The sequence below is a fragment of the Pyxicephalus adspersus genome, chromosome 1 (assembly GCF_032062135.1).
Source record: "Pyxicephalus adspersus chromosome 1, UCB_Pads_2.0, whole genome shotgun sequence".
NCBI lineage: Eukaryota > Metazoa > Chordata > Amphibia > Anura > Pyxicephalidae > Pyxicephalus > Pyxicephalus adspersus.
The window spans coordinates 35,634,631-35,660,652 of NC_092858.1; the positions used below are offsets into that span (position 1 = coordinate 35,634,631).

The window sequence follows — 26,022 nt, forward strand, 5'->3', positions numbered from 1 at the left end:
TTATATTATAGTAAAACATTTTTAATATTTTATAGTATTTTCAACGATCAAAATGTAAAAATAATACTTTTTGTACAAATTTTGTTTAGAGATAAGAGATTGTTTACAGCCTAGTTTGCCGCCCCAAAAAATTTGTATTACTTTATCCTAAAGTACATCTAGAGCTATTTTCTCATAAAAGTATTAAAATCTCTGTCATTTTCTGTGGCATGTCTGATTTCAGATATTTCAGTTCACTTTCTGTCCTGAAGATTCAACAGGAAACATATTTTTCCAAATAGGGGAATTCCCTTTTAAACAGTGGTCATGAGAAGAAGTGTCCCCATTGGTTCTGAATTATAGATTTTTGTCCTTTCATTTCTAGTGAATTGGTGGTTAGAGCAATATGAGAGTAAAGTTTTCTAATTGGAATAAGATAACAAAACCTCCAACCTGTCAGATAGCCATAAGCGGGGGAAATCTGAGCACTCTGTGCATTGCTTGGTCCAAGAAGATTTATCTGGCAGGCAGTGTCAGTTGTAAGTCTTCTAGTTCTGATTGGTCTGTATTTTTTACCCTTTATATCATAACCATAGAGGATGCATTACAATGTTTAAATAATAATATTTTCTGTGTGACAAATTTTCAGAATATCAATTACAACTTCACCAAGAGCTACCTGGACCTCATAGTGACATACTTCTCTGTCATCATGCTGATCTCAAGAATTGATGATAGAAAGACACTTGTTGCTCTCTACCACTGTGCTCTTGAGATGCTGCAAGGTCAAAGGTAGGTAACACACAGCACATGCATTAAAAACACAGGGCCTGATTTATGAAAGCCCCTTAAGACAGGAGAATTATTACGGGAGAACCTGGGGGATACAGCACACCTGGAATGGAATTAAAAAAATAAATCATTTATTAATAGGTGGCAAATGTTTTCAATCCTAGACCAGATCAGTTGCAGGTTTGCTGGATTGCCCAGGTTCTTCCATGGTAGTCTATCTTCTCCAGACTCGCTGTGTTTGCTATGTAGAAACAGAAATGTACATACACATGTAATCCACTGCACCAAAAGCATTAGGCAACCACCATTTATTATCTATGGGCTGCCATGGGTGGGACGCTACATGTAGCCCTACATACAGCCATAGATAGTTGCGCAGAGCATTGAGGAAGCAGTAGCCACAACACAACCTCATCGCTAGTGTGAACAAAGCTAAATACATTTTACTAGGGGTCATATTTGTTAGTATTGTTATTATATAGATTAAAAAGCTTCAACACGCCATGGCCCTGATTTATTAAAACTTGCCAAGACTTTAGAGGATGGACTATCATGAGAGAACCTAGGTAATCCAGCAAACCTGGAATGGATTTCTTAAAAATCTTTAACTATTAGTTGTGAAATATTTTCAGTCCTGGACAAAAACCATTCCAGGTTTGTTGGATTACCCAAGTTTTCCCATGATAGTCTATCTTCTCTAGTCTTGGGCATCCTTAATAACTTAGGCCCTATGTCATGCTTGAATATGACACAAATTCAAAGTATGAGAAGATGTGCCTTCCCAACAAAGTTTACAGCCTGAGCCTTTATTTTAATTTCTTTGTGTTAGCAACAGGTGAATGGTGAATGGCTCTATAACTGCATTTAAGCAAAAATGTGTGGGCACATACAGTAAAAACTGATAGCAGATTGATTGAGGTATAAATGTAACTGTCATTATTTCTTGTCATTTTTCATATTATGCAATTTTAGCATTTTAATAAGGAGTAAATTGTTATACAAACTATTCCGATATATAGCTGGCAGTGGCTTATTTTTAGTATACTCAGCCTGCACACTGATAGCTTTATTCTGCCCCATGGGTCATATTGTGTTGTCCTAAGTAGTTAGTGTGGGGGAAAACATTTCTTGACCCCCTCCATGTGTTTGTGGCATGTATTCTGTAATAAAGGGAAAACCTGGGAATACCTCCCAACACTCAGGCACTAATTAGGAGGTCACGGAATGTGCTGTGTGCACAATAACTGCACCGCCGACAATGCTGCCCACTTTAAGGGTAACTTCAAAGTGCATTATTTAGGTCTTTTTATTAAAATTAATGCCAACAAAAGCAAGAGAATGATTTAAACATCGCCTGGGACAGCTGTACTGTGAAGAGTTGTGGTGCTTCTGATCTTTGAAAGCAAGGCTTATCACACAAAGAAATTATCCAACAAGTTAGAAAAAGTGTTTCTCATTGACAGTTGATATTTCCATGGTCTATGGAGAAAGCAAACAAAGCATGTGCACTGTTATTATTATTATTATTACACAGTATATATATAGCACCAACATTTTATGCAGCTCTGTACAAAATTCATAGTCATGTCACTAGCTGTCCCTCAAAGGAGCTCACAATCTAATGTCCCTACCATATTCATATGTCTATAATGCAGTCTAAGGTAAATTTGGAGAGGAAGCCAATTAAGCTAACTGCTTGTTTTTGTAATATGGGAGGAAACTGGAGTACCCGGAGGTAACCCACACAAACAAAGGGAGAACCTGCAAACTCCATGCTATCAATTACCAGGTAAATGGCATCATACATAGATAAAGCACATACACTGCCCATTCCTTCCAGAGATTTTCACAGCTCTACCACAGGGAAAGACCTGTATGGCAGGGCATGAGGCCTTAAAATTTGTGGCTGCACTTTCAGGTCCTTTCCCGCTGTCAGCCAGTGCACTAAAAGAAAAAGCAGCTGACCTGAAAAGTTGATCTCTGTCACTCTGCTTTCCTCTCTTGTCAATACTCCCCTTGTTAACACATGAGCGCTGCAGCACAATTTCACCATTTAAGAACTTTAATAATATGTGTATTTTATTTCTGCCTGAACTTTAGCTTTAAAGTCCAGAAAAGAATGCTAGATCTCACTTTGTTGTCACCTAGTGAGAGCTCTGCTAAGTTTAGGGCCACCTTGAACTAACAATGAACACACATGTCTTGATTTGCAATAGATCTATGTACAAGCCATTTACCATCATTACAATATCTAATATATGCTTTGCGATCAATTAAAAATATTGATAAAAAAAGACTAAAGCTGCGTACACATGTGCAATTTTTGTCGTTGGAAAGGATCTTTCACAATCCTTTCCAACGACAAAGGACTACACGATGCATGAACGGTGCTGTACATACAGCACTGTTCTGCTCTATGGAGAGGGGAGGGAGAGAGCGACGGAGCAGCACCCCGTTGCGCGCTCTCCCCCTTCCCTTGCATTAGGATCGCTCGACGTTCATCAGTCGTGGATCCGCCAGGACAGATCCACGGGCAATGAACGACGCCGACTGTACACATGCCAGATTCTCGGCCGATATCTGGCCGATGCCAATTATCGGGCGAGAAAAATCTGACGTGTTTACGCAGCTTAACCAGTCAAGGATGTAATTGATTGTTTAATCATTAAACTTATGTGTGGCTACCTTTAAACTTTTTAAAAATGAATTTGCTTGTAACAAATATAAACCTAAAATAATAGGTGAAAATATATACACAGATAAATTAATAAAGCTAAAATGTAAGCATTTTCGATAATGACAATTGTTCTTTTGTCTTCAGCCCATTATACAAAACAAATATACACAGAAGAAAATGCAATACCAGGAAAGTAAATTAAAACTACTAATGAGTTTTTGAAATATTGTTTCTGCAGTGAGCCTTCCTATGCACGGCTGGGGCAAATGTTGCTGGAGTATGACAACCCGCTCAGAAAACTAAGTGAAGAGTTTGGACCTCATACTAGGGTAAGTATTACTTTTCTTCTTTTTCTGACATTGTGATATTGTTGTAACATTGTTTGTCTAGTATGACATATATATATCCAGCTGGCACTCAAATTCAGGACTGGGACTTTGAGGGTCAAGCTCTAGTATTAAGAAATCATCACATGCATCTATATAAGAATGGCAGCTTTTATAGGGACTGTATGGAAGTGGACTGTGTTCTAATGGCACTATTACCTTCTCTCCATGTGTGTGTTGGATATTTTATTAAACCCATATATACAAAGACCTATATGCCTCTGTGAGTTTCTATTGTCATTGTACTAGAAGGGACCGAGTACAAACTGGCCTCCACAATGGGGGTGAGCGCTACATGTTTATTGCTAATAAATATAAATTAATACATACATAGACTGTTTTGTTTGATTTGTACTATATCTAAGTATGCAGCATTGGTATTTAATATTGATATGTGGAATTTTTTGGTAAAAATAACAAAATTTTATTATTCCTAGCCAGTGAATCAAAGGAAATGTATTTGTCAGAATACTAAGTATGTTTTGGTACTTTATAATTAACAGAAAGACATTTTAATTGGCTGAACTAAAAATTCTAATTTGTTTAAGCAGTTCATGGTTCACCACATCCAAATTCTGTGTGTTTTGTTCAGATTGTTTTTGTTATTTATTGTAATGCATATTCTATAGTATGTATTGGTTATACATGAAGTACCCTGCTGGCACAATACAAGTACAATACAACCATATAGTGATGAATTGGATAATGTATGTTTATCATTGTGTACTCGTCATATGGCAGAATAAACTAAACTCAATGGCGAGTAAGATTACACAGTCCTGAACATAAACACAGCCACAAAATAACATTAATGATAGCTTCCATAATTTTACTTTTCAGTTGCTAGTGACATATCTAGATGGTTTATGTTTGACCTTTCAAGAAATCTTTCAGAGGTTTTACCATTGCAATTTTCATTTTGTGTTGCTATGTTTTATTTTTTAACATATAAGTTTTATGGATCACTTAAAATTTAAAGAAAATCTTTCAAAGGCACAGCAAAACTTAAGGACAAGCTTTGAGACCTATGACTATGCAGAGAGTTTTTCACCTCTCTAGACCAGATCACAGTTCAAAAGAAAGTAAAGTTTTAATCTTAATATAAAATGCAAGTATGATTTCCAGTTGTGTAAATATTGTATGTTATAGACTTTTTTTTGCAGTTGCTTGCAAGTAGATCGGACCTTTGCAATGTACTCAGTCCAAAGCTTACCTTACACATTACAATCTGCCTGTGGTATCTAACTAATATAATAAAACGTACCTAGATCCAGTTAGGCAAGCCCCTGCACAGGGCCCAGCCATAGCTGGATCCTTAAAGGGAAAGGGCTGGTAAGATATCTTGAGCTGAATGCTGGCTGCACAATTAGGACTATGACCATGCATTGCTTTCTAGAGCTTCTTTAAACAAAGATAGGTAGGGTAGTAGGTTGGGTTGAAAAAAGACGTAAGTCCATCAAGTTCAACCACTAGGGAAATTAAAAAAAACCCAGATATAAAACCCTATAAGACATAGTTGGTCTAAAGGAAGGCAAAAGAACCCTGGTACAATTTGCTTCAACAGGGGAAAAAAACTCCTTCCTGATTCCATGAGGCAATCGGATGTTCACTGGATCAACAATCTCTGTAAACAATCTTTAAAGCCTTAATACCCAGTTATATTCTGTGCTTCTAGAAAAGCATCCAGCTTTTTCCTAAAAAAATCTACAGTAGTTGCTGAAACTACTTCCTGAAGGGAGCCAATTCCACATTTTTACAGACCTTACAGTGAAGAATCCCTTCCTTATCCGGAGCTTAAACTTCTTTTCCTCCAGACACAAAGAGTGCACTCTTGTTCTTTGAAATGATCCCAAAGTGGATAATTGGAAAGAGAGTTCTCTATATGGATTGTTTATATATTTATACAGGGTGATCAAGGGAGAATAGATTCAGTTCAGCTAATCTGTCCTCATAGCTGAGCTCCTCCATTCCTTTAATTAGTTTAGTTGCCCTTCTCTGCACTCTCTCCAATTCCACAATATAACTTCTGTGGTGCCCAAACCTGGACTGCATATTCCAGATGTGGTCTGACCAATGCTTTGTACAGGGGCAGGATAATGTCTACATCTCTGCAGTCTATTCCTCTTTTAATACAAGAAAGTACTTTATTAGCTGTAGATATTGCAGCTTGGCATTGCATGCTGTTATTAGGTCTATGACCTACCAGAATCCCCAGATCCTTTTCCATTTCTGACTCCCCCATAGTGCCCTTCTGCTCTATGGAGAGGGTAGGATGAGAAAGCGGTCCTTCCCGATCGGTCATTCATTAGTTTATTGTAGTCTCTTCCCAGCATCCCAGCAAACAGTGCTGCAGTTGGGCAGTGCAGGCTGTTGGAGCTGTCCCAATCTGTGATGGGACAATGCAGTAGCAGCAGCTGACTGATGAAGTTATCATTCTTCTCTCTCCTCCTATGAATTTTAGATAGGACTGTGCAATGCAGTACTAATTGCTAATTGCTTCCTATTGCTTACCTTACACTTCTGGCTGCAGTGACGTGAATTAAAAAAAGCTTATATCAAGGCATATACAAGTACTAAACTCTATGCCAAAACACATTATTTTTATTCAATTAGGAGAACAAAGGCATATATATTATTGTATGATTGATTACATACATTACAGTATTGATTATTGATTCCATAACTCCAAATAATTAAGAATTTGTCATGCACAATTCATTTCAATTGACTATGATATTTGTATCATTGCATTCTAGACTGTGACAGATGCTTTGAAGTCCATGCACTATCTTTTCTGTCGGAGATCACAATCTGCAGAACAATGGAGAGGAGCTCAACTCTTAAGTCTCCTCAGCAATCCTGTCGCTATGATTTCTCCCTCCACCTCAGATACAGTAAGGCGGAAAAATTGTATTATTTAGCATTCAGTGGGTATAACCTGGAACAAATTACTTTAAGAACTTTTATAATGGAACTAAACCATGATATAGTATATAACGTGATTGCAGCTGTATTACTGCTTTTGTACAATATTACTTTCCAAATTGAATATTTCATGTGGACTAAACATTCATTTTTCAGGATAATAATTTTGAATGACCAATTGCTTTTTTCTAATTATAATGATACACAGGAGTTATTTTGCTTATTCTGCTTTTAAAATAACTAGTTAAAGATGAGGAAGAGTGAGAAGGCAAGGCCAAAAAATTATCCAGATAAGGAAAAGAGAATGGGTTATGGAATTAGGGAGAGAGAGTTATGGAGGTCAGAAGTATAAAAATATTGAGAGTTTTAGAAAAAGTAGTCCATTATCACATACAATTGTTATTAATGTAATTTCTAATATTCTTAGTTCAAAGATGTTTTTTCCTCAATCTGATGTATCTTAGTTTTCTAAATTGCTGTAGATATCAATCCCACCTCTGCACCCCTCCCAGTCCCTTCCTCTTTATTTCCTATCTGGCTCACTGTCTTCACCTTGTTTTTACTGTTCCCTAATTTTTATAGATTGTTAACCTAATTGCAGAATTTGTCTTTTGCTGTGCATCAGTAATGCTCAGATCAAAAGAAGTTAATAGAACTCATAGCAGTATTTCATGCAAAACTATCTAGTTAGTAGTTATAGTTATCAGATATATTACTAAACATGCCATAGAAACCCTTTCCCTGTATACACACACATACATATACATGTGTGTATCCCCTACTGCTTTTATTTTGGGCTTTTATGTTACAAAAAAATTATGTTAATATTTAGTAAAATGTTATGTGAAAACATTTTTTATGTGCTGTATACATACAATATGAGTGTTAGGATGAATTGTGCTTATTTAAATGTGTTCTAATTCTCAAACATATGTTACTGATTTATTCTGAACATTGCTATGTCTTTTCCAGATGCCCTGTGAATATTTATCTTTTGAAACCATGGAAAGATGGGTCTTAAGTAAGTCAATTATGAACATTCCTCAAAGGATCCACTAAAATAGACCTGTTAAATGTTACAAAAATATGGTTTGATATGATGTCATATTAATGTACGTGACTAAAACCGGGGCGAAGAGAAGACCTTGTGACGTTTATCTGTCATACCTGATAGAATTGATGCTATCTTTGGGGATTGGACTGCCCAGGAAGAGTGAAGCAACTATTCTTGTATTAGTATATCATTTTTGTTTGCTCTTTCTGTGTTTATGACTATGTATGACTGTACAGACTTTTATTATCCATATCGTAGCACGTCACATCCATTAGGCATCACATCACACACATTTCACATTTGACACATACACTTGTTTATGCCTATTCCAAATTATTGCTTTAACTTTTCTTGGAAAATTGCTGGTTTCAACACAATTTGTATAATACACAAAATGCTGGTGCTATTCTTAAGAATATTTGAATTTTAGCAAACCCTGTGTTCTGACAATGGACTATAAAATAATATAGGTTCTTAACAAGCAGTACAATAGCTCTAAAACAAGCTATTACTGACTTTTGTAACTCATCATCATATATACGACTGCATATAATAATCATCCTAGATCACAACAAAGACTTTTGTTTCAGTAATTTCTAACATCAGAAGACTGCAAGTACTCTGGTAAAACAGAAAGTAATAAGTAAAAAACAGTAAGTTCTGTCCCTATGTTCTAAACTCCAAGGCTACGTACACACGTCAGATGATTCTCCATTCGTCCAATCGCTTTAGGGCTGGTATCAGACCTGAATCTGATGTGTGTACAGCCTTTGTCCAATGTAGTTCATCCTGGCAAATCCATGAATTTTGTTATTACACAGTATTTATATAGCGCCATCATATTACGCAGCGCTGTACAAAGTCCATAGTCGTGTCACTAACTGTCCCTCAAAGGAGCTCACAATTTAATGACTATATGACTATAGTCTATAGTCATATGTCATTAATGTAGTCCAAGGTCAGTATTTAGGGGGAAGCCAAATAACCTATCTGCATGTTTTTGGGATGTGGGAGGAAACCAGAGTACCCGGAGGAAACCCACGCAGACACGGGGAGAACCTGCAAATTCCATGCAGATAATGCCTTCGAACCTGGGACTTAGTGCTGCAAAGGCCAGAGTGCTAACCTCTGAACTACTGTGCTGCCCCGTAAATGACAACTGATTGTTATACAAGGGAAGGTGGGAGAGCACAGTGGGGTGCTGCTTGCTTGTTCTCCCCTTTTCATAAAGCAAAATGGCGCTGTATGTACATACAGCGCTCGTTCATGCATCTTTCAGTTGTTGGTGCTGGAAAGGATCGTGAAAGATCCTTTTCTAACGACAAAAGTCTACTGCTTACAAAATGAGTAATTGCTCTAGAAGAAGGGATTGATAGGACAGCTCAACCAATTGTGTTGCATGATCCATGGATATACATATGTATGGGAGCAAGGCAACACGCAGTGAACAAGCTTTTGATCAATCATGATACAATGGAGTTACCATTAAAGTGAACCTGTCCAAACAAGAATATTATGTATAGCACAAAACTTAGATTAGATCAGTTAAAACATGTTATTAGGGCCTCTAAAATCCCAAACTAAAGTCTTTGAAGCTTGGACAGCAGGTCAGCATGTGATATGCCCAGCAGGTCAGTCAGTGCTAATGTGTCCAGTCTGACTCAAAAAGTTAACATCTCCAAAAGGTAGATAAATCTCCACAGGGTGTGTTTTATAGAATAAATGCTGGTGCTGGACAGGATAAGAACAAGATATTAAACTGTGCTGCAATACAAGCCGTTATTCATTACCACATATTGGGTCTGCTCTCAAGTGTCATTTCTTGTTCTGCATTACTGTATAGTAATGGAAAATTCTTTCCTTTCCTAGTTGGATTTCTGCTGTCACACAGTGCGCTGAGCGCTCAACAGTCCAACCTGGAGTTCTGGAAACTGGCTCTTCAGGGGTCTCAGTGCATCACACTGATCCGGGATGATGTCTTGCTAATACATCGTGTTACTGAGGAATTCTTTGGCAGTTTAAAAGGGTGTGTTAAAGTGTACAGTACACATCAGAAGGATCACTTGCTCCCCATCTAGTCTTCATTTTGTGTTCCTCAGTTATACATTACACCTTAGCTGGTTCCTTCTCCACACCTTCAAAAGTTTCACAAGACCTTCACATGCTTGGTAACTGCAGAGCTCATCTGTTGTCCTAAAAGTGACACATCAAGCAAATTTTAAGTCTTAAAAAACTATTTAGTAAGCAGGACGTTAAACTAACAACCTACATTTTCATAGCCTTATCCCTACATTTTGTTATAGCAGTTGTGCAGTATGGCCTTATATACCCGTGTACTACAATGGTCAAAACCAGACATAGTTGACTATTGTGTATGTGACCATGCTGTTCAATGTGCACCATATTATTACAGACCTAGTCAGACACATTACTTCTCTTCCTCAGTTCTAGAAATCTTGTAATGAGCAGTATGACCATTAATGACCTGTGTCAGCACCGAAAATAGTCAAGAAGCACATTTTTATTGAGATTTGGATATATTTAATTTACTTTACTAATTTTATTTTAAATCATGTGCATGGAAATAGGGAAACTTTCCATAATAAACTTTCCAATAAATGTATCTTACCTTTAGGTATGGAAAACGTGTTACTGATGTGAAAGAATGCAAAGAACATTTCATGACCCACAGGTCAGTATTTTTGGAATAGGTTCTTACTTGTCACCTAACTTTTCTAGGGAATATCGTTTTATGCAACCATTTGTGTTCTTTTACAGTCTAAATAACCAGCATCAATTCAAATATCTGGTATTTATAGTGTTCAAATAATTCATGTTCTTGTTTTTAATAATATGATCCAGTTTTTTTTATAGGGCCAACATATTATGCAGAGCTTTACAAAGACCATAGTCTTGTCACTCAAAGGGGCTCTGAATCTAATGTCCCTACCAATACAGTCTAAGGTTGTATGGAAGCTAATTAACCTAATTGCATGTTTATTGGAATCTGGGGGAAACCAAAGTAAAATAGAGAGAACCTGCAGACGCCATGAAATGGTGTCCTGGCTGAGATTTTAACCTAGGACCTAGCGCTGCAAAGGCTAGAGTGCTAACCTCTGAGCCACCATGCTGTCAATGTGGTGTTTTGTTTTGGATAATGTAGGGAACCATTTAATTGTTTGTGTCCCACTGGGGAGATTTTCCTTCACCTTTTATCTTGGAGATACAACAGAGAAAGTGTCCCTGATGGAAGATTTCCCCTCTATTCATGTTCTGGTAAAAAATGTTGATTTTCCCTCATTTTCTGTCCCTGTGACAATGGCCAAATAGGACTATTAGAATTGTTAACAGGAACCCAAACAACAATAAAAACTTGACAAAAGTTGTCATCTTTCGCTACTCTATCCAAAAAACAGTATATGTTTTGATTGGATTAAAATGACCAACTTGTAAGCCCTACCAATTGTGTTGAATTACAATGCATTATTTTTAATCATTTAAAAATACATATTACATATACAGTAACTTTATGTTTTTATGCAAGGATAATGATGAGGTACAAAATGTGGCAACCCATAATTAATGGTCTACGTATCTAGATTTAGATCAGACAGAAACTTGCATATTAATTTCTATAGGTGTGTGCATTTTACTTGATAAATTTTGCTTTATTTAATAGACACAATTGTTTTATATTTTAGTGAGATAGAAATGGTTTAAGTCTGTAAGGATAGCCATACTAATAAATAGACTAGACCTGACCCTCTTTCTCTACACACTCCAACAAACCCCTTTGTCCATACCTGTACTTCAGATTGGTGGGTGACCGGGTAAGTGATCCATGGCCTTTATTGGGATAAGTGTTGGCCATGTCTACTTGTAAGCTGGCAGGGCCATGCAGTACTGTGTGGACTATTCTCTATAGTGGCAAATCTACCTTGGAAGAAAACTGGAACACAACCCAATCTAGTGCAGGCCATGGCTGGGTCATTTGCTATGGCATGCTAAGGGTATATACTTAGTATTCGGAAGGTGGAAGAACTGTTAGGCTTAGTGTTTTAAAAGTAATTGCAATGCAAGTCTCCAAGTTTTGAAACTGTAAAAACAACTAGGGAGAACACTAACCAGCTTTTTTGCCAGCCATTATCAGGTGCTCACACACTAAATGCCATTCTGGAACATCTGCTCTAACACATGTTCGAACAAATGTGCTGATTTATATTTTTCAAAAATGTGCATCTAAATTTTATCCAACTTTGATAAAGTTTCACTTGTTCTTTATAGTGGGCAGTTTCATCGTGCCCGACGTGCGTTCCTCAGGTCGGCAGTGAAGGAGTTGGAGACCATTTTGTCAGATGAGCCAGGATTGGTTGGTCCAAAGGTACAGGATTCTAGAAATAGGGTTTTCAGAACTGTACTTTGGCTGTATTATTAGTGTAGGCTTTCTGGTTTGGATTTAGTTCAAAGAATGATTTATTCTCCCATGTTTGCAAGGTGATATCAAACATGTTTTCTGTGGTGGTGAGTCATGGGGATAAGGTTGAACCATATGTTGGAAACCAATGGTGTAAATTATATTTCTATTTATTCAGAATTGATGTCTTATTTTGTTTCAGGCTCTGTTTATTTTTATGGCTTTATCTTTTTGCCGGGATGAGATTAACTGGCTGGTACGGCATGCTGAGAATGTCACCAAAACTAAGAATCCAGATGACTACATTGATGTGTAAGAAAAATATGACTATAATGGTTATATGCTGTCTTCAATAACAAAACAGTTTCCAGTTGCTAAATGTGTGCTAGGACAGTGAGGGATAAAAAAGTCACATGAATGCATGCTGAGCATGGTAGGAGCCTATGAACAAGGGTGTAAATCAAATACACTATACATTAAGTTGCTTCTGACTTGCTTTGATGTAGTGTGGATCCAAAAATTAGAGAACAAAAAACTTTTCACTAGTGATGCCAGTGGACTCTTTGCAACTAGTTTTTTCTCCAAAATCTATTTACTATGAACCCCTGCTTTACGTGCATTTAATGGGTGCAAAATTCCAGAAAGAAATTGCTTAACAGTGTAAGGATAGCATGCTAAAAAGTTCAATTGGGTTTCTTAGGATAAACATGAAGGAAAGAGGTAGATTTTTCATAATATTTATTTAAATAAAGTGAATGATCCCTTTAATGGAATAAACAAAGCAGTGCAAGCAATTTTTGTAACTTTAAAATAAGCTGTGGTCTTTGTTGCTGTAAAGTTATTATGTAAACAGAAAATATGTGAAAAGCATTTCCATTCCTGTTATAACAATCTTTCTTTGAATTAATTTATATTAGCCATATAGCTGAACTGATGTTTACGATGGAGGAGATCCGAATGTTAGTGAAAAAACACCTGCCTATCATCCAGAAATATCATGTCCAGTATTTAGCTAAGTTTGATGCCTTGGTCCTCAGTGATATCATCCAGGTATGTAAGGAATTCATATACTAAAGGTCAAGTTGTACTTTCCATTAAAACAGAAAATCTTCTTTTCTGTCAATCCCTCATCCCCCAAACCCAAATGTCTTGAAAAAACATAAAAATAATGTTTTCACAAATGAAAAATAACTAAATACTTTGCCTTTGGCATCTATTTCCTTACTAAGACATGATGATGATGTTACCACCCCCCAATGTACTCCTACACAGTTTCAGCACCATGGAAAGATAATGCTGGAAGCTAAAAAATAGGAAATTATGTCAATTAACAAAATTGCCTGTGGAAAAAAAAATAATGTAGGACAGCATTTAAAGCTGATCACTTGGTAAAAATAAAATGCACAAATGAATGCAGCTCTGTAATTTTTATACAATACTATCAATATGTATTAAATACAAGCAGGTTAATCACCTGAATTTGAGTTGGTCTAGGTTTTCAACACTGCTGCATATAGGCACTCAATTATTGGCATTTAGAGCATCATTCTTCCATTAAGATTGAGTGCAACAGAATATATATTTGTGTTCTTGACATTACCTTTTCTTACAATATTGTGACAATGTATAAAAGTCTATGTGTTTTCTGATAACGACAAAAAGAAAGTATCCAATAAGCATATAGTTGAACATCGCCTCTTTGTCCTAGCTGCCTATACGTACAAACCATGGTTTACTCAACAGTAAATTCTTCCTAGAAAAACAATGATATGTTTTTATGTACTTTACATCTCTCATACGTTCAGTAGTCAGTCACCTGCAATCTAAAACCCAAACATTGTATAAATCTCTTCTAGAATCTCACTGTTTGTCCAGAAGAGGAATCTGTGATTATGTCTTCATTCGTAAGCACTCTGTCTGCTCTGAACGTAAAACAAGGTAACACATAAAATGTAAAATCATACATTTACATATCATTTTGCAATATTTGTGTAATAATACATCAAACTAAAACAACTACTGTGCATACATATATGTTTTACTTTTTTGTACTACAAATTGATTTATTTAATTGAGTCCCACAATTCTTGTTATGCAGTCTAAGAGAACTTACTGGTTCCAGGGGAGAGAATACTGCACACTACACATAGGTCATTTACACATTCTTAACAAACACATACCTTCACAGATGTGTATACTGTGGAGTAAAGTAAACTCAAATACACAACAAAAATTTTAAAAATAAGTTTAAGTGTATTTCTAACAGCTTACAGCACCTGTTGTTTGTTTACATTAGAGGGCAAGTAAAGACAAATAAATGAAAAAGATGCCATTTTAGTTCCTGAAAGTGAACTTTTCCACACTGCCTGCAGCTGCATAGGTCAGTGATGGCTTGTTTTAAAAGATTTTTACTACTTGTTCAAGCCTAAAAATAATCAAATCATTATGTCACTTCCCTGGTCTTCCTTTCACTCCCTCATCAACATCATCAAAGTTTTTTTTAAACCGTTTGCATGGTACTGTACTTTGCTTTCTGAAAAAATCACAGCACTGTGCTAGCTTTCAAGAGCCCTCATCCCTGATGCAAGCTGTGTGCTGGGTCTTGAAAAGAATTATGTACATGCAGTGTGCACCAGGAGGAGAGGGCTGATTCTGTTTATATGTGGACTGCAATGCGTAAGGCCCACATGTAAAGCTGAGCCCCTAATAAGGCCATGAGCCTCCACGATTGAAAGAATTTATTACCATTTATTGAATGGGACAGAGATTGGGAAAGTTAGACTAGGGAGGAAATGGGTGGTTCTGGAAATCTTCTATTCAATGAAAAAAATGGGCTGTACCGACTAGCTGCAGCTTCTAAATAACATGGTGAAAAGCTGATGTGCAGTGAAGTCAGAGTAAGCACACCCAGTATAGGAGAGGATCCTCTAAAATGTACAAGACTGAAGGTCAGATTGGAGCTTTAGGAATCCATAGTCTAGTCACAAATATGCACTAAGTCATGTTTACACCCAAGCAAATGTTTTTGTCTCTTTTAGATAAAGTGGGTATAGAAACATGTTATGCCTATAGTGGACAAGGCAATAGATTTGCTTGAACACAGGCTCTAAAGATGCACGTACACACCTTACCTCTGCATATTGCTTTATTTAGAGAGAAATGTGAAAAAGGTGAGTAAATACAGCCACCCAAACCCAAACATTATTTTTTTACATTATTGTAATGTATTTATAACGTACCAATTATAAGTAAAGTACACAACTCTTTACATTCATGTGATCACCAACACTGCTACATGGATTGATTTGAATGCTCCTCCATATCTGAACGTACGAGGAATTATCTTCACCCCCAATGGCTAAATGAAACAGCAGGGAGTAATGGAAAGTTGTGCATGTACTGCTGGGGATGGAAAATTAAAGTTAACCTGTTCCTTCTCTCCAAATAACCTAGTATTGTGGTAATGCCCACATTCACACAATAAAATAAAAAAGCTGTATAGTCATTCCTTAACATTATTTTAAAACTACATGACTTTTTTTCAAATCCTTATATGCCTTTTCCTCCTGCAGTTGACAACAAAGAAACGTTTGATTTTAGAGCCCTGAGACTCGACTGGTTCCGGCTCCAGGTGAGAACATTGTGTATATAATACCATGCTTACAATTTTGTTAAATGCACCATGTTGAGTACTGGTACAAAGAACCCTCACGGAAGCAAGCAGTTTGAAGCCTTTTATAATAAAAATAAAGAAAGAAGATCTGACCAAAAAAACTTAATATTCTCAAGAGTTTGCACAATGTGATATGTATGGTGTTGGTTCTCTCCTGATACTATATACAGCAGCCATTCTCAACCAGAGTTCCTTCAAAGATTGCTAAGGGTTCCTAGAACTGTGGCAAATTGACCCCCCATCTGATGATGTCTTCATAGTTTTGGGGCCACTTGGTAGAGCCAAGTATCTCCCTGTTAAGCCGATATTCTAACCACCACTGTAAGGGATGCTTTCCTTTCACTGCCCACCAATGCAAGAAGGTTTTTCTCCACTGACCCCCAATAAATTGGTATTAACAGGGTTCCCTGAGACCTGAAAATGATTTTTTGGGGTAAAAAGTTGATCTATAACTACAGTTAACTATCTATTTCAGTCTTTCTCATCCTTTTTAACATGGGGGAACCCTTAAAATAACTTTTAGTTCTTTAGGAAACCTCTGCTATAATTACTATTTTCACAGCTCACAGTTTATGGTGGTCTGTAGGAAAAATTACTCCTACATTGCTTGGAAGTGGGAAGAATGTCACAGAAAAAAATGATGGTGTCACTTTAACTAACCTGAGATGCACAAATTGCTCATTGCTCATAAAACTCCTAGGAACTTCTTGAGGAGCTCTGGGATTCCATGAAACTGGTTGAGAAACACCGATCTAGTTACTAACTTGTGAAAGCAAGTTCGATGCAATAATTTGTTCTTCCACTAGATGTCAGTAAAAGTAAATGGCATTTGTTGAGTAGCTGGTAACTTTGTTGATTTGATTTCATAGCCTGCTGTTAGCAAGAAAAATAAATAAACAATGTGCAGCACTGAAATTAAACATCTCCATTGCAATGTTTGGCAATGTCTTTCAATAAAACAGGAAACATACTGGGTGTTTGTAATGGAAACAGATCAATTAAGGCATACATTAGCACATCCCAGCTGAACAATACTATTCCTTAGGGATAAAAGACAGGGCCACCACATGCCACATTTGAAGCACAAATGCTGTCTATTCTGTTGTCATTACTAAGCAAGCATTAGCAATCCAACAGCTGCTAAATTGCAGTGAAATTCCTGTACATATATATGATAAGCGGGTTTTTGATATGCAAAGCAAAAAAGATGTCAAGATGTTTCAAGAGTAAGCCTTTTAAAAATACTAAGGACTCATTTACACAACACATATATATATTATCTATCTCCTAAACAATGATAGTAATTATAATCAGACCAGTGAAAGATCGAAAGAAAATGTTTCATCACCAAAAGAATAATAAAAGATTATTAATCGCATAAAACTCTAACTCATAACAAACAATAATTAAATATCCTCTAAAAAAAACCTGATCTCCAAATGACAATCACAGAGATGCATGGTATTATAAAAGTATAACTAGATAATTAGAGAAATGATCCACAAGTGGTTCTTTATAATCCTTGGAATGATCAAACAAAGTTCTGATTACTATTCAGGTCAACTGAAAAGCATATATCACAATACATTATGATCCAATACTATAAAACTAAAACCCATGTTATCCTTGTTTGTTATAAAATCTCTATTTATGCCATATTAAGTTACCTTGGTGTGTATCCTGTTTATTTACCAGGCATATACCAGTGTGGCTAAAGCCCCGCTATCTCTCCGGGACAATCCAGACCTTGGGAAAATTATGAATCTGATCATGTTCCACACCTGGATGCTGGACTCTGTGGAAGATCTGATTATTGAGACCTCAGACCTCTCCATCTTTGGGTTAGTAATTTATAACTGTATAATTACATTTGTTGCATCTAATAAAATACACTTCAGGCAAGTAAGAATCAACATTTTAGGGACCTGAATGATATAGAAACGAGATCTGCCTTTTCTTTTTGTTTTAAGGTGCGGACTCCGGCCAGTCATTCATGTCCTACCTGTTCATCTGGAGCAAGGGTATCTAATTCCAGTCCTATAGGGTCACATACAAGCCAGGATTTTAGGTCATTTTCTGACTTTTTGTAAACCACACCTTACTAAATTTACTATTATCTGCTAGAGAAAAACATAACATGTGTGTGGATCCTGGCCCTTCTGTGTCCTTGTTTCAGGCAGTGACCTTCTAGGTGGTGAAGCTAGGGTGAATATCTGTAATTTTAACAACTCTTCAACAGCATTTAGCCAAATATTTTCAGTGATTTTAGCCAAATAGTTTCAGTTACTTACTGCAAATGTGCAATAAGTAACTTTAGTTACTTATTGCACATTTGCAGATTACAATGCAATTTTTTTTGTTGTTGCTGCTTTAGGGGCAAAATTGCTTAGTGTGTCAGTAAGTTCTGCTTAAAAATGAATGGCTGATGCTTGATTAATTCTTATATATATGGCAGCCTCAGGATATCTACCCATTTACAAATAGCAATACGCGAATATCTGAAGGCATCTACCTTGGCAATTGGTCATGCGGTCTCCACCAAAGATTAATAAGGGAGTGACATTCTAGCAGAGCAGTCAGTACTGGGAATGAATATCATAAAATGCCACTTTAATGAATTTGTCATACAGGAACCTGCAAACTAAATCTGTAATATTCCACATCTAGGCTTACTCATTCTTCTTTGTGTGCCTTACATTGACCAGCAATTGTTACATCACATATAGCAGTCATTGGATACAGAATGAAGAAATAGTTGGGTTTAAAGACCAGTTTGTGGCAAATTGTATTATTTGTGTAATAGAGTGGACTGTGTTACTCTGTAGACATCAGAAGATAAGTATATACAGTCCATTGGCAGCTCATTCTTCTCATTCCTGGCAAAGACTTCCCCTGAAGTGGAACCTTTTTTAATAAGGGTTGCGGTCTGTGACTCTTTTTAGGAGATTTACTCTCATCTTTCATTCTTTTGATAATTGTCCCTTGGATAAATAATGAGGGGAAGATCTAATATTTTGTTGTATTAAGGTGACTGAAAAGCTGTCAACCTGGACACCTGTTTTAGCTACAGCTGTTAACAGTGAAATTAGCCCTCACTTTAAGGAAACTTTGCCCAAATCCCTGTTAAAATTAGGAGAATTCTCATGAAGAAGGAAACAAACTTTGATGAAATAATGATAAAGTTTCTAACTCTTTCTCATTTCCAGAACCAAAGTAATGTTTTGTTTGAAGTTCCGCTGTAATTTGTGGTATATGCTTTATTGTAGTTGTTGCTTATAATATTCTTTTTATCATTTATATTCTGAGATTATCAAGGATTAAATAGCCTCTCTATAGATAAGTACTGAGATATATATTTGTCCGGAATTGTCAGACTTTTTGTGTTTGTCTGTTGCAGAACAGCATATATCAGATATCCCATGGCTTTTCTTTACTTTGTTGTTAATTCTCTCATCTGTGTATTCATAGTTTTCATATCCGTACATTTGAGAAGATGTTCTCGCAAACAATGGAGGAACCCTCTGCTTTGCGTTACTCAATTTCATTTCCATTGGCCTGCTCTCACTTCTCGAATTGCACCCATGAGATGTGCCCAGAAGAGGTGAGATACCAAATTACTCAGTAACAACAGCAGCAACTAAATAGTGCTGTTGACCTTAACAATCTCTTGTGTTGCTCAGACTACATTGTGTTTATCTTTCCGCATTATTGTTTGGAGCCCAGTTATCCTATTAATTATACATGAGTTCCTTTTGGTTTCCAAAGGCTGATGATTGTTTTAGATTACAGGCATATTTGTGCTGTTGTTTTGCTTCCTTCTACATATCTTGTATATCACTGTTTGTAGTCCTGCTGTGAAGCACCAGAAACCCAGTCACCAGGAAGGAGCACAGATGAGACTCATAAAAACACAATGGTGTGAATATAAAACAATATTATTAAGCTGGGAATAACATTGCCTTCTTACAGCTGAAGAATTTAGAATATCAATACTACTGTATCAAGCTTAAAAATAATGCATTTAATACAGATTTGTTGCATTAAAGTTGAACTTTAGAAAAGAAATAAAAATACATATTGCAGTGGGGCTACATCCACTATACATGGGTAAATGACTGATTAGGTTTAGGAGAAACATAGGAAGCATTTTGCTTACATTAGACCTTGCTTCCAAGGCATTCAACACACTCATTGTACATCCATAAGCTCCAGGCTATGGGCTGGCTCTCAGTCCATTACCTACACATTAAGGCTACAGGTCCTACTTTATAGAAGATGAAGTCAAATCCTGCTAGTGGTGCAACCAAGTGGAAAATTATGTCAGTGCCTGGTACTGGATCCAAATTTTAGGACATGCCACCAGTGCCTGCTATTGGCCCTGCACTGTAGGAGAAGATGTTAGTGTCTGCCAACGGCCTTACCTTGTAGAGCAGGGGTGTCAAACTCAAATACACAGAGGGCTGAAACTAAAAACGTAGACCAAGTTGGGGGCCAAACTTGAAATTTATTGAAAAAACTATGGAAGTTTACTACTTCATCCATAACTAACAAAAACAAACCCCTCTACACACACTTTAGGGTTGAAAAGACTAATTTCTATCTATCTATGCAGCCTGTGTTGTTCATTCTCTCACATCACAAGTCTGTCTGACACTAAATATTACATTATGCAGTCTCCAATGGATTGAAACAAACTCAATGCCCCTGGTAGTCAGGCACCATGTGATCATTGCCTAGGCTTTGTGTCACATGATGAGTGTACAGGAATAATGTCTATGTATTGCATGTATTGAAAATGATGATGTGAGATAGTAACATAGGGATTCATGTGGATCCTACCATGTGTAAAGAAATGAATGGAGATTCTCTGTGTATGTTCCAGCACACTATAATAGATCCTCAGCCTAATACTGACTGTAAGTCCTCCCAGCTATGTACTACAATCATAGAAATTCATTTGGGACGATTTAATCTATTGTTTTCCTGCAGCTGGTACTGCCTGATATAGAAGATTCAAATTAACCGATGTGCCGCTTCTATCATTTGCATGCAGAACTACAGTTACAATGTATTACTGTAGGCCCCTGTGATGTGTGAGAGGGGGGCGGGGAGGGGCAGAGATATCTCACCTCCTGTTCCATCGGAGCGAGTGATGCCGAGAATACAATTCCCCACATTACTTGCGTCTATAGAACAGAACAACAATGCAGGGCCACGCATAGACCGCGGGTCTATAGACGCGAGTGATGCGGGGAATTGTAGTAGTGGCATCAATTGCTGCAATACATAGTAGTGGGCAGGCAGGTCAGATGTAATCCAATTCTTTGGGGCGCCAAAAAAAAAGCAAGTTGCGGGCCAGATTTGGCCCGTGGGCCAGATTTTGACACCCCTGTTGTAGAGGATGACATCTGTGCCTGCTACTGGCCTAATATTGTGGGGGATGGTGTAATTGTCTACTACTGGTCCTGCACTTCAGGAGATGATGTCAGTGTTTGCTACTGACCCTAACCTTGTGGGAAATGATTTCAGTGCCTGCTACTGGCCCTACTTTGTAGGAGCCCACATCAGTGTCTGCCGCTGGTCCTACATTGTAGGAGATGATGTCAGTTCCTACTAATGGCCCTACCTTGTAGGAGATGAAGTCAGTGCTTGCTAATAGCCCTACACTGTAGGAGATGATGTCAGGGGGGGCAACTGTAGTATGGGGTATAGGTTGCATAACAGAAATGGGATATAAGTAAACCCCTGCATTTAAACAAGCATTTAACTTTTGCAATGCAGGGATGTGCCACTGAATGAACTCCACCCTCATTGCTGCACCATTAGGCCCACCCTCCCCCCAACAAGACAAGCTGCAGGACAGTTGTAAGAGCCAAAACAGCAGGAGGAGTTTGATGTCAGATATCATTTAGGGCATTTTACTGAAAATCTTAAACACTTCCCTGAATGTTTTGCCCACACAACACCACTACAAAACTTCAAACTCTTCCATGGTCCATTAAAACGTGATCAAAGAGTTAACACATTCATTACTTCTTGTTCAACTAGTGGAGCACAAAGCATTTTACATGTCTTGGTGCCAGTCAGGCAGGAAGGAAAGGTGATGCTTACTGTCCAGTATCACGTGTATATTACAAATTAGGAGAACAGTTAGGATATTAACAGATAATCCACAGTTAGGGTAATCTATGCATAAAGTTGAATTCCAGAATTATTTGTGGTGAGAGGGTTGCTTCACTTCAAGGTTTAAATGCTAGTATAGGTCTATGGGGAATAGGGAATGGTCAAGCCCTTAGCTTTCTGGCATAGCTAGTGGCCCTGCATTGTAGTACCTGCAACCTCCCCTCTGGCTGTGGTCGGCAGGTCACTGTCTATGTCCATGTACCTTGTCCCCAGGGCAAGAGGTTGATTTAAACTTCACTGCTTTATTTACCTCCTTTTCTTTTCTCTGTCACTTCATTCACTTCATGACTTTCTGAATTGCATTATCAAATGTTATTTTTAGGATAATAATATTAATCAATATTCAGATAATCAGTGAGCACCAAAGCTCAATTTGCATTTGTAATGATAGTATCTGTGTCAAAGACGAAATGACCTAAGTTAACACAGTGGGGCTGATTTACTAAAGGAAAATAGGCTCTACACTTAGCAAAGTGAATTATTCTCTTGCAATGAACATTTCATTCAGCTTAGCAAATGAATAAATTGCTTCTGACTTCAACCATCCTATTATGTGCAAGCAAACATCCTGTTTTTTTTACATTTATTTGCCCACCATTGGGTATAATTGCAAAGTGAATTTTTACCACATTCACTTAGCTTAGTTAACTATTCTGTGCAAGTGAAGAATAACCTATATTCCTTTAGTAAATCAACCCATATTTGTCATTTCAATTCTAATCGCCTTTACCTATGGCACATAATGCAGTTTATACAACCAGGTTTTTACAATCAGGAGTTCAAATACATTTCTGAAAGTTATTCCTTTAGGCAAAATGACAAAAAAGCACAGAGGTATTGTTTAATGTTTCTTTGACAATGCCAGTCCAAAGAGACTCAACTGAAGGCAGTTACTATGATTTGAGCATTTTAACATTTTTTTAAAGCCTGTGCTGACACAACAATAAGTGATGCAGCTCTGTAATCATTAATATGCTATTAAGTATATATTTCTAAATGTAGAGAATTTTAGTACCTGAATTTACCCTGGGGCCTCTTTGCAGTTCCTGTATAGCAGGACTTAAGTATGGGAGGAAAAAACAGTACACAGAGACATTCAGTTCATGAAGTGACAATGCCATGCTGATAGGGAGTTAAAGCAGAGTCAGATCATCATTGCACTGTTGTAATGCGCCTGGGAACACAAACCACAGCCATCTCTAAGAATCATTTTATCAAGCTTTATTGTTGTCATAAAACAAGACGTGGTACAGTAGGGTAAGGCAGAAGCAGGTCAGAAACAATCCGAGGTCAGGGCAGGCAGCAGGCAAGAGTGGTCACAAACAATCCAAAGTCAGGACAGGCAAAGTTTAAGCAGAATCAGGTATCAGACCAGGTCTCTATTAGTAATGACACAACAGGTTAATTAACACAGAGAACGCGCCCAAGCACACTGTACAAACAGAGGCTTATAGCGGGCAATATTGTTCAGGACAGGTTCTCCTTAAATGGCCAGAGTGCCCAATGACCTTGTGCCACCTGGCGCCATTTGATTGGAGGGTAACTGAATCCCCTGCGGCCAATTGGACCGCCCCAAGTGCCACACCCCCGGGGGGTACAAGAGGCACGCGTGGTAGCGTGCGCACCTCTTCCCACAGCACCCCTGTGACGTGCCCTACTTTGCACATCCACAGGCGTGCTGAGAACAGGACTTTCTGTAATCACTTCCATAGAGATGCTGGGGATGCTGCCTGGCCAAACAGTAGTTCGGCCAGAATAAATCCCTCCGCCTGCAAGGAGAGACACGCTACTAGCAGGGCAGCAGCCTCGGCCATGCTGCCTGCTGCAGTGGCGTCTCCCTCTGCGGCTGAGATCCCCAGGGATGCCGCAAGCTCGCTGGACAGGTAAGTTCCTTACAGCTGTGAACCTAAACCCAATTAAACCCAAAACAAAGAAAATTCTGATAGAAATTTGGCTGATAAGTAAATACAAGTAATGTATTGCAGCAAAGTGGTGGACAGAACATTCTTTATGTAAGCCAAAATGTGCATGCACACTACATTACATCTCATTTCCAATTCAAAAACTAAATTCAGCCAGATGTAATGTTACACATAAGGATAATACTATGTTATTTGTCTTTTTTCACAGTACCCTCATCTGAAGAACTGCAGCTTGGGGCTGTGTAATAATTTTCTTGATGCAATTAGCAAACAAGCCTCTGGTTGTATAATAGACATCTGTGCAGAGCAAAGTAATCTCAGCGAGAAGGTAACGTCCATAAATTTAATACTAAATTTGTATTAAAAGCCGGTGAAATTTTGATGCCTAATTGATTTAAAGATTCTTCTCATGTGCCAACTTTCTATATCTTGCACAAGGCTTATGAAGAGGGTTGTCATGCACCATAACTTTTCATCCCCAAAACTAAACAGAAAGCAATAGACCAGGCAGTATTTGTACACAGTGCAACACTCATGTACGAATCTACGGTGTATGAATAAGTGTTAAACAGCAAACAATATTGAAAAAATGAATGAAAGTAATAAAAACCATCCAGGCTGATATAATGATTCCCTCAGCATTTCAGGGTCTTTTCTGACCCCTTAAGTAAAAAGCCATCACCCCTATATTTATCACTTTCATGTGAAGAGTCCTAGCCTGTAACAACCTCATGGTTTATACAGTCTATGGGTGATGCATTTATAACAATTATCATGTTCTGTTACTTGGGGCAATATTTGGACCCCATAAATACCCTAGGCAAATAATAATACAATGGCTTCTTTAATTTCATATGATTTATTCTGTTTGAAATTAATTTATGCCCCCTTAATTTTTTGCCCCCTTAATCTGGGCAGATTTTCACTAGGCATTTATGAAGAATCTAAAATATGGTGCTGGGCATAAAGCTTAATAAGGATCTCAATATTAGGATATACATTAGGATATACATTAAAAACAAACTTAAGAGAAACAAAACTTGGCAGAACTAGTTTAATACTTCACTGACATTTTTTTTTTATTACAATCATTTTTATTAAATTTTAAACAAATATACAGATTAGAATATACACATGATACATAAATAATATTGTCCTATTAGGACTTTTCTGTTAACCATACATTTATAAAAAAAGGATAGTAAATACTAGTAAACAACAGTGCTATTACATAATAACCATAAACCTCAATCTTTTTGGCCATCTAGAAAACAGTGTAAAAAAGAAAAAAAAAAGCAGGTGATTTTTAGGATTCTACCCGACATTAGGACATCCAAAAAGAATCAAATTCCTTAAAATTAGCCATTTTTTTTATAATATATAACTTTATGTGTCTAATTAACCCACCCATATGGAGTGGTCTCTTTATTATACAAGCTTCAGTGAGAGTAAAAAATATTAATCCTATTATAGTTCAATTTCTGTTTCAAATTTTCAATTTAAATAGTGACAGTGCTATCATCATTATGAAAAGATTATCTTTAATAAATTGTGCTTATCTTTACATATAACATTATTCCATAAATCGTGTGTAATTAAATCTGACCTTAATTAAGTCCACAGTATAACAAAAACAGTTAAGACATAACAAGACACATTAGAGGAGGCGAAAGTCATACCAAATAAATTCCATTATTTTATTGTACTTAAATATTCTAAGTAATTTGACACATTTTCTTCCATGGTTCCTATATCAGTTCAAATTTGTCTAAAGTATTCTTAAGAATATGGGTCATTTTATCATTAGTCATAATCCAATCTATTTCAACTTTGAATGGGTCCATTCGTATATCGGGGTATTTCCAAGATCCGAGCTTAGGGTGATCCGAGCTGCCAAAATCATCAACTTCAAAAGTTTGATTTGAGACTTAGATGCTATTACATCACACCTGCTAAAAAACCCAACTCTATGGTGCCTTTTACCCTTCTTTCAATCACCCGCGACACTTTATCAAAG

General features: G+C 37.2%; 1 protein-coding gene across 1 annotated transcript in view; it reads left to right on the forward strand.

Annotated features, from left to right (window-relative positions):
* NCKAP1L (NCK associated protein 1 like) overlaps nt 1-26,022 on the forward strand; it is a 97,262-nt gene that overhangs the window by 8,638 nt on the left and 62,602 nt on the right. Inside the window, exons 5-18 of the mRNA XM_072406369.1 lie at nt 629-771; nt 3,687-3,777; nt 6,591-6,728; nt 7,732-7,780; nt 9,683-9,839; nt 10,449-10,505; nt 12,098-12,194; nt 12,430-12,539; nt 13,145-13,277; nt 14,084-14,165; nt 15,800-15,858; nt 17,596-17,741; nt 19,369-19,501; nt 24,214-24,333. Of these exons, the coding sequence (XP_072262470.1) occupies nt 629-771; nt 3,687-3,777; nt 6,591-6,728; nt 7,732-7,780; nt 9,683-9,839; nt 10,449-10,505; nt 12,098-12,194; nt 12,430-12,539; nt 13,145-13,277; nt 14,084-14,165; nt 15,800-15,858; nt 17,596-17,741; nt 19,369-19,501; nt 24,214-24,333 (1,515 nt within the window). The remainder of the gene's footprint in view (nt 1-628; nt 772-3,686; nt 3,778-6,590; nt 6,729-7,731; nt 7,781-9,682; nt 9,840-10,448; nt 10,506-12,097; nt 12,195-12,429; nt 12,540-13,144; nt 13,278-14,083; nt 14,166-15,799; nt 15,859-17,595; nt 17,742-19,368; nt 19,502-24,213; nt 24,334-26,022) is intronic.